This window comes from Lepidothrix coronata, unplaced genomic scaffold, assembly GCF_001604755.1.
Source record: "Lepidothrix coronata isolate B3197 unplaced genomic scaffold, Lepidothrix_coronata-1.0 Scaffold101, whole genome shotgun sequence".
In the NCBI taxonomy this organism is placed as follows: Eukaryota; Metazoa; Chordata; class Aves; order Passeriformes; family Pipridae; genus Lepidothrix; species Lepidothrix coronata.
The window spans coordinates 3352501-3361618 of record NW_016690281.1 but is presented as its reverse complement, the minus strand read 5'-3'; the positions used below and the strand labels follow the sequence as shown (position 1 = coordinate 3361618).

The window sequence follows — 9118 nt, the reverse complement described above, 5'->3', positions numbered from 1 at the left end:
GGGTACAAGAACAGCGTTTATGAAAAACCTGTGTGCTTTTACACCCTTTCTCTCTCCACACTGAAGCTTCCAGGCTTGTTTAAAGATACCATAATATTTTATTCGGGGGGAATCAAACACATCCCTCCGCTTCCGACGCGAAAAGCACCCGGAGCTCCCAGGAGGTTTGTTCTCTCTTTGTTCACACTGGAATCTTTCTTTTTTTATTTGCAGGGTGTTTTCCGCCTACATTAAGGAAGTGGATGAAAAACCAGCCAGTACTCCCTGGGGCTCCAAAATGCCCTTTGGGCAGCTGATGTCGGAGTTTGGGGGAGCGGGAAGCGGGGGGTGGGTGCACAGCGTGAGCTTCTCTGCCAGCGGGAACCGCCTGGCCTGGGTCAGCCACGACAGCACCGTGTCGGTGGCTGATGCCTCCAAAAACATGATGTAAGTACCCTCTTGCTGTTCCTCATCAGCTGTTGGACTTGATGATCTTAAAGGTCTTTTCCAACCCTGACAAATCCGGGATTCTCTGGAATGTCGTGTCTTTATCTCACGGGGGCTGTGACTGCTGTTGCCATTTTTACTACTCTGGATTCCAGGAGTCTCTTTGAGGCTCGTTTAAGGTTGATACTTAAGAATTTCAATTACATACTCTAAAATGCTTAGAAGAACTCTTCAGTGAGGGCATAGCCAGTTTACTTGTGGGGGGGGAAGCCTTTGAAAAGAAGAAATTGCATTCCACTCTGTGTGGAAATATACAGAGAACTTCGGGGGAAACAATATTTCCTTGTAAGTGGATTCAAGAGAGTCCAGAAACATGCTCACTCTATAACTAATAAGACCCTATCCCCAGCCAGGATCTGGAAAATAAGTTGTTCATTTCATGAAATACGAATTCCAACCACTGTCTGGTTCTGCTGAGGCAAGGTTTCAACTTCCAACCTTGCACCTTCCAATTCAACAAAATATGTAATGAACAGTTCCTCCTCCTGCTCCTCCTCTTGATCTGCATAACTTTGCAGTGTCCGTGGCTTTCCAGCCAAGAAGGAAGAGATTCTCCATATGTTTTGGCAGCAGAGATCTCTGGGGATCATCCAGGCACTGCTGGGATTCATTTTGAATTGTGGTTCTGATGGCTACAGTTATATCAGTACCTGGCAGGGGATATCAGTCATTATAAAGTGTTTCAGAATTCTTTTCTCACTCGTCATTAAATCACAAAAGCTGACTTAATTGAACATCAAGGCTTTTTCCCTCTGAAAAGATGTCAAACATTAAAACTTCAAGTGCTTTTAATATGCAAATGAAGTTAATAACTTCATCAGTCTGAACATTTTTGGGAGTATTCCTTTTAAACTCTTGCCCCTGTTTGCACACAATATTGGCAACTTCCCCCTTTCACCTGAAACACTTCATTTTGTGACAGATCCTCCAGGACACTTTCATTAGCTTTAAAACTTCTCGTTAAAAATTACAACCCTCTGGAGTCACCACAGGACAACTGAGCCACGCTGGCTTTTCCAGTAATCCTTGTGTGGGAACGGTGTCTATTTTTTGTTAGAGCCAAAAACGAGAGGTTTCAACGAATTCCTGTAACAAATGTTCTTGTGTTCAGGGTTTCACAGCTGAAAACAGAGTTCCTCCCACTCCTGAGCGTGTCGTTTGTCTCTGAGAACAGCGTGGTGGCAGCTGTAAGTGTCGGTTATTTTCTGCTTTTAGAGTGTTGTCGTGTTTCGGAGGGGGAGAAACACCATCTTTTACCCAGCTAATAATAAATGAGCTCTTCCCTGGTGTCAGTCTCTGCATTCTGCAGCCAGAAGCAGCAGCAGCACCCGGTGGGGACGGGCAGGTTGTGCCTCCTGACAGGCTTCCGTGGTGTTTGGTTGCAGGGCCATGACTGCTGCCCCATGCTCTTTAACTGTGACGACCGCGGCCTGCTGACCTTCGTTTCCAAACTAGACATTCCAAAACAGAGCATCCAGCGCAACATTTCCGCCATGGAACGCTTCCGGAACATGGATAAAAGAGCCACCACGGAAGATCGCAACACGACCCTGGAGACGCTGCACCAAAACAGTATAACGTGAGTGCCCTGCTGCCAGGGCCAGGGGAGGGGATGCTCTCCACGTCATTTTGGTTTCCCAGGATCTTCTGCAAACCTAGTAGAGCTCGGGGTTGCTCTACCAGGAGGGTTTAGCCAGTATCCCCTTTTCCTTGTAGTCTTTCCCTAACACACCTGCCTGTTTCTAGGACGTGCGTGGAAGCTGGAGTTAATCATTGATGTGGTGTGCGTGCTTCTCCTGTTTGCTCGTGACTGATGTGTTCTGTAACCTGGACACAGTTTATCTTATCAAATATGTGGATAGTTCCCAAGAGGCTGGTGGCACTGTGCAAAATCTAGTCAGCAAAATCCACCTCAAACAGGAATTTACATCCCAGCTCCCTGTTTAACATGTTATTGCCACGTGTATTTAGTTATTGTGTATTACTGTTTTCAAACTGAAAGAGAGGAAATTTAGGTTAGATATATGGAGAAAATTCTTCCCTGTGAAGGTGCTGAGGCAGATTGCCCAGAGAAGCTGTGGCTGCCCCATCCCTGGAAGTGTCCAAGGCCAGATTGGATGGGGCTTGGAGCAACCTGGGTTAGTGGAAGGTGTCCCTGCCCATGGCAAGGGGTGGAGCTTTAAGGTCCCTTCCAGACCAAACCATTCTATGATTCTGTTGATCAAAATGATTGATCCAAGTTAATTGAGTAAAATATCCCTGCATTTTAAAAAAGCACGAGATCCCAGAGGATGTTGGGCAGTTCATGTTAATGCAAGCAAAACATTTTGGCTGCAGCCACCAGGCCATGGAGGAGCTCTCGGCATCCTTTTCTTGGCTTATTTTTCTGAGGCATTTGACCAAAAATCTGGTGTAAGCTCTGGTGTACTCATGTCTCCATCTGAAGGAGTAGGAGTAGAATTCAACCCAAATTTCCCAGCTTTCTGGCTCTCTGTAATGGGTGTCAGAGCTCTCACTCTCTGTTTGCAGCCAAGTGTCTATTTATGAGATAGACAAACGGGATTGTCGGAAATTCTGCACCACCGGCATCGATGGAGCAATGACCATCTGGGATTTCAAGGTAAAACCAGGCTTTTACTACTGTGTTTATGTGAACTAGATGGGGTGGGGTGGGTTTTTTTTTGATCTCTTAACATCCACTCCTGGGGCTCAGCCCTAAGGCAGGTTTCATTAGCAGCAGGAAATCCTGACAGGAATATTCAAGACCATTAGTGAACTCTGTAAGAAAAGCAGATCCAAGAATCAGCATAAATGCAGATGCATTTCGTTTAGCAGATGGTGCTTATGCAGACTTAATTTTTTAATGGAATTACTTAATGTCCCTGTAGGAATTCCCACCAATTCTTTTCTTCTCCAACTTCAGCCACAGTTGGGCTGGAATATTCACTGGTATGACACAGCCCATTGCCTCTTCCTGCTCCCGTCCCATGGGACTCTGCTCCCTGTTCTGCTGCAGAAGATGGTTCTGGCCTCTCAGAATTAACTTACCAAAGTAGTAAGAAGTTGCCTGAAAGAACTGGAAAATACAATTAAGATCCTAAAAGGATTTAATAATGCTCATGCTTGCTTTGCTGAGGCCTGGCCGACAGAGGTCTCTGCTGGCCTTCCCAAAACTCTTGGGATCTGGTTTAGGAAAAGAATGGGTTGTCTGTGTTCTGTGATGCCAGAAAGTTCTGGAGGAGCCAGAGAAGAGATTGAGGTGATCTATAAGCTGCTTTAGTGCAGTTTCAGGTCTGTGTCACTAGTTTATATATGCCTGAGTTTGAAAGGAATGACTGTTGTGGTCTCTGGCTCTTGAACTAGGAAGAAATTCTTTCCTTTACAAAGAATTCTTCCCTGTGAGGGTGGTGAGGCCCTGGCACAGGTTACCCAGAGAAGCTGTGGCTGCCCCATCCCTGGAAGTGTCCAAGGCCAGGCTGGATGGGGCTTGGAGCAACCTGGGATAGTGGAAGGTGTCCCTGCCCATGGCAGGGGGGTGGAACAAGATGGTCTTTTAAGGTCCTTTCCAACCCAAACCATTCCATGAATCTATGAATATGAGTCTAATCTCAAATACTGGGGTTTTTTACTTGTTTTTCTCAGCATTTACACCGAGTTATTTAACTCAAGTTACTGCAGCTGATAGTGATTAAGATTTTTCTCTCTTTCAAGACCTTGGAGTCCTCCATTCAAGGGCTACGAATCATGTAAAGATGGATTTCCATGATCTAGCAGGACAAACTGCTTGACAGAATGCAGCTCCCACATCTGCACAAATCCGAAAAGGGAGGAGGAGGAAGGTGAAATATTTGGAAACACTGAGAAAATACGGCTTGGCAGATTTTCTTTTGAATCTAAATTTGGTGAATTGTGTTGGTTTCAAAATCAGCTGTGATTGTTCCTTTTTTTTTTTTTTGTTTTGTTTTGGTTGGTTGTTTCATTCCATTCTTTACCAAAGCTGCTCCTTAAGTAGTTTATTGCAGGAAGTTGTGAATCACTAACTTAAAAGGGGAATTTTATGTAAATTGTCTGCTAGAAATAATAATAATAATAAAAAAGAGAAAAACTGGTTCTTTGTTTTGCTGCTCATCGGTGGCAATTAAAAAAGGGATGTTAAGGGAATTAATTGGGAGAGAGAGGGAGTGGGAAAACCCTGCACTGATACTTTATGGCCTTAAAACAAGCAAAGTTCATCTTAATTGAAAGTTTCTCAGAGTTGACAGAGGAAGACCTGGAGTTCTGATGATCTGGATGCGAAGGTTCAGATGAGCTTCTTCCTGGGAAATTGTTCCCTTGAGGTGATGATTTTGGAGGATGAATGATTTTATCCTACTACCCTTAATTCTGCCTGCCTTGTGTTTAATCCATAATAACAGCAAATTAACCTGAATGTCTTCTTTTTATTGTCTGCTCAGTGGGCCACAGTTTTCTCCAAAGGCAAATGACGGGAATTATTTGTAGTTCCCTTTCAGGACTGGTACCAAACCTGCTCCCAGTGCAGTGCCTGGGGGATGAGGTGAAAGGCTGCCTGTGGAAAGTGAGGCAAAAATCTGCTGAGCCACATCTTGGGAAGACAAATGAAAAGCAAATGACTGTGTGAGTCAGTGAAGCTGCACAGGCCTGGGTGTTGTGTAGAGCCCAGTGCTTGGCCTGTAAGATCCTGTGTTTATAGTGACTGGTGGGGAATGGAGCACCTGAGAGGTGTCACTGTGGTCTGGCTTCAGTGCAGGGCCTTTGTCTCCAGGAACCTTTTACAGTTCAGCTCTGAGCCTCGGGAGCTCACAGAGGCATTTGCACATAACTTATTTTACTCACAGATCTGGTTCTTCCCCCCTGCGTTGCCTTGAGGCCGGGACAGGCTGTGCTCTGAGGGGATTAGCTGGCTCGTGGCATTGCTTTACAAGGTTCAAGACTCGTTTCTGTTGAAAATGCAGAAGTGTGTTTAAAAAAAACCCCAATGACTACATTTACCACTTCCTCTGGAACCAGAGTTGCTTCATACCCTGCTCGTTTCTCAGCTCGGGGTGGCTGAAAGGGGAGGGTGGAAGATCAGCTCACAAAGTGACAACTCCTGTCCTCCACTGCAGAGCTGGATCCTTCTTGGGTGCTGTGCTGCCTGCACAGAACTGACTGGTTTTCCAGTTCCTTCTGGTTTCCTTGTGTCTCTCACCTTCCTCCCTTGGCAGTCAGGTGTGGCTTTGCATTTTCCTCTCCCTTCAAAACATAAAATAATGAGTGTTTAACCTCTGCTCGTCTTGCAGTCTGGGGATCTGGTGTGTAGGATGGCTGGGGTGGGTGGGGTTTGTCAGCTGGGACACAAGGATAATGGAGTTTAGTGTCCTCTAGGTCAGAGTGACACTGGAGCACGGATTTGGCTTTGTCCATCTCTGTATGGACTATTTGATGTTTGTCTCACAGACAGTAATGATTTTGTTTCTGGAGTCACTTTGAAAGGTTGGTGGTTAATGTCCAAAAAGTATTAAAAAAAGGGATTCTAAAACATGTGGTCCAACTAACATAAAAAAGGGTGGAAAAATCACCTAATGAGAGAGGGGAGAAAATGGATCTCAGTGTTTATGCCTGGGGCTGAGAAGGGACCCTGCCCTCCCTGCACTGCTGCTGTCCCAGTCCTGCAGAGTCACTCGGGGAGGGAAGAGGTGAGTGCATCCCCCAGCTCAAGGAGGGACGGGGTGAGAAACTGAAACCCATCTCTCTTTCCCAGAACTTCCAGCAGGAGCTGAGCTACCCTGCCCGGCCAGGAACGGGATAAAAACGGGTTGCTCTGAAGCAGGAGGGATAAAGCTCGAGGGGTGGATGGCTGGTGGGCGGGGGCACAGGCTCGGTGACCCAGCCTGGGCTGGGGTCCCAGTGGGCTCCGTGGGATGCAGGAACCGGCAGCAGCTGCTCCGAGGGCGGCCGGATCCCGGCTCCGCGGGGTCCTGCGGATCTCCCCGGCCGTGGGAGGCGATGCCGACGGGAGTCTCGCCCCAGGTGGGCTCCAGACGCAGCTGTTCCCTGCTCCAGGCCAGCCCCGGGAGGCAGGCAGGGTGTCCCCATCCCTCCGAGACGCATCAGGGACGAGGCGGTGAACAACACTCCCGCGGCCAGAGGGGGAGGACGGGGATCCTTCCCCTCTGTTCTCCCTTCCCTCGTGCACCCGGGGCGCGTTGCCCACATCCCACCGGGATCCCAGGGGGAGCATCCCGGGGCCGGTGTCCCGTCCACGTGAGGCGATGGAGCGGCCCTGGCCCTCAGGCACAGGGGCAGGGCGGCCGCAGAGCTGCTGTGCGCTCCCCCAACGCCCACGTAAGGAAGTGGTTGCATTTCTCGGAGAGGAAAAGGGAAGTCGGGCAGCCTCGGCGGGGCAGGCACAGCTCCCGCCGCTCGCTCGGGGCTGCGTTCGTGTCGACTGCCCAGAGTCCATGAACGAGCCCCGCCGTCCATGAACTGAGCCCGGCCCGCCCTGCCCGCGCCGCTCCGCAAGGTAAGGACGGGGAGGCAGCTCTGCCACCCCAGCGAGGACCTGGGGCTGTCCCCTGGGGGGGCTGTGGCTGTCACCGCTCCTGCTGCTCCCACCCTGCTCGAGGGGACGTGGGGACCCCCCGGCTGGGGCCAGAGGGGTGGAGGCAGCCCCTTGCCTCCTGTGAGCTTTGCTGTCGCTGCGTTTTGGATGTTTGGGGTCCCCCCCCCCCAGATTTGGCAGCAAGTTTGAGGTTTTTCCTCTTGCTGGAGGTCTGACAGTTGTGGGGAGGGGGGTGAAAAGGGTCCTTCTGTGGGGGTCCCGTCGTGGTTGGTGCCGGCAGAACCGGGGCTGCCACAGTCTGTCCTCTCCTCCTCGGGAATCAGCTGCTCCCCGCTTTGCCCAGCGTGAGGAAGAGGAGGGTCAGAGCTGCCCTCCCTCTACCCTGGGACGGTGATGTCCCCTCAGGGCCAGGCTGGCTCCTGGGGCACCTCCAGCCAACGCTGGGGACAGAGGATGGGTGTCCCCAACCTGGCTGGCAGGAGCACGGGGGGGTGACACCCTGAGCTGCCTCAGGGAGCAGAGGGTCTCCCGGGGGTCAGTGCCGGCGGCCCACCATGGTGGCCGGGGGAGAGTTTCCCAGGGTCCTGCAGGTCCCGGCGGGATCCTCCCCGTGTCCCTGCACTGGTGAGTGCAAACCCCGCCAGGCTCACAAAAACCCCAAATACAGCTCCTCTGGTGCGTGGCTTCCTCCAGGGACTGGGAGGAGCCCCCAGCGCTCAGCTCTGCCAAGGTTTGGTTATCTCCTCCAAGGATGTTTCCGAACTGCTTGGACTGGCCGGGGAGATAACGGAGCTGCTCCGACTCCCAATCCCACCCTGTCTGGCCTTTGGAAAATTCCCATTTTCCTCCCTCGCAAGCCCCTGTGTCGAGCAGGGGGATAGCCACAGCCCCTCCAGTGCTCCTTCTTGGTGGGGAAGGGGCTGCCAAGCCTCTGTGGGTCACCCCAGGGCGGGAGCAGGGCTCAGGGAACTGGTTGTAAATGGGCTGTGGGGGAAATGAAACACCAGCCGCTGCAGGGAAGGACTGGAGTGCAAAGGGCTGAGCAGCCCTTGCTCCTTCCTGGGGCGGCCTCTGCTGCTGGCACAGCAGCTGACCTCATCCCCTCGGGGTGGCATTAAACCAGGGAGTAGCAGGACCCCCAAGTAGAAGGGTTGATGCCTCTGAGCATCCAAACCACCTGGAAAAACCCAAAGCATCGTTGTTTTCTTAGCAAACATCGAGGCTGGAAAGCACCGCGGCGTGCCCTGCCTCCCAGCCCTCCTCCTGGGAGCCCTTTCAGCCAGTGCCCGTTTCCACTGGGTCCTGGTTTCAGCCAAGTCCCTATTTCACACATTTTCCCTCTCCTGAGGGAACAGCAGTGTCCCTGTTGTGCTGATTTTATCCGTCCCTCGTGGTGCTGCTCCATCAGGTACCCGGTGGCAGCAGCTTCGTGCCCTCCTTGGGTCACCCCGTGCTGCATCCCAGGGGGACCAGCTGGGATAGGGCAGCTGTCTGCTCATCCATGCCCACGTCCTTGGACAGTGGGGACAGATATTTTGGCAGGGTGTGGGGTGTGTGACAGCAGGGCTTGTGGTTTGCATTGGCATTGGGATTTCTCCACATGCAGCAGGCAGGTGATGGAGCTCTTTGCATTTTTTTCTCCCCAGCCCAGGGACGGAGCTTTGCTGGGAGGGACTTTTTTCCTTCCCCTGTACCGTTTTCAGCTGCCAAAGAAAACGGGACGTGTTCGGGGAGTTCCCAAAATAGCCAAGAGCAAGCTGTGAGTAATCCCTGTCGGTCACGCCCTGGCGAGGTGTTTCCCTACATCCCTGCATTCCCTTAGCTGGATGGCCAGGGGGCTGCTCCGAGCTCTTCCTGGTCCTGTGGCACCTGGAGGGGGCTTGCAGGAAGCTGCTCCATCTGGTGACACCAGAGCAGTTGGTGGGGACCAGCAGGAACAGTGGGAGCTCAGCCAGCAGAAGGGATTAGTCACCAGGGCTGAGCACAAGTGGGATGGGATGGGATGGGATGGGATGGGATGGGATGGGATGGGATGGGATGGGATGGGATGGGATGGGATGGGATGGGATG

The 9118-nt window shown here is 51.4% G+C and overlaps 2 protein-coding genes across 2 annotated transcripts in view; both read left to right on the top strand.

The window, feature by feature from the left end:
- Nucleotides 1-121: 121 nt before the first annotated feature.
- ARPC1A (actin related protein 2/3 complex subunit 1A) lies at nucleotides 122-4595 on the top strand (the record flags this gene model as incomplete). The annotated part of the gene is made up of 5 exons (XM_017823047.1): nucleotides 122-426; nucleotides 1598-1673; nucleotides 1872-2065; nucleotides 3016-3106; nucleotides 4198-4595. Coding segments are annotated over 5 exons (705 nt in total), but the record flags the coding sequence as incomplete, so codon positions are not given.
- A 2277-nt stretch (nucleotides 4596-6872) lies between these two features.
- Nucleotides 6873-9118, top strand: part of ARPC1B (actin related protein 2/3 complex subunit 1B) — an 8005-nt gene continuing 5759 nt past the window's right edge. The window contains exons 1-2 of the mRNA XM_017823273.1: nucleotides 6873-7009; nucleotides 8695-8807. The gene's annotated coding sequence lies outside the window, so the exon portion shown is untranslated. The remainder of the gene's footprint in view (nucleotides 7010-8694; nucleotides 8808-9118) is intronic.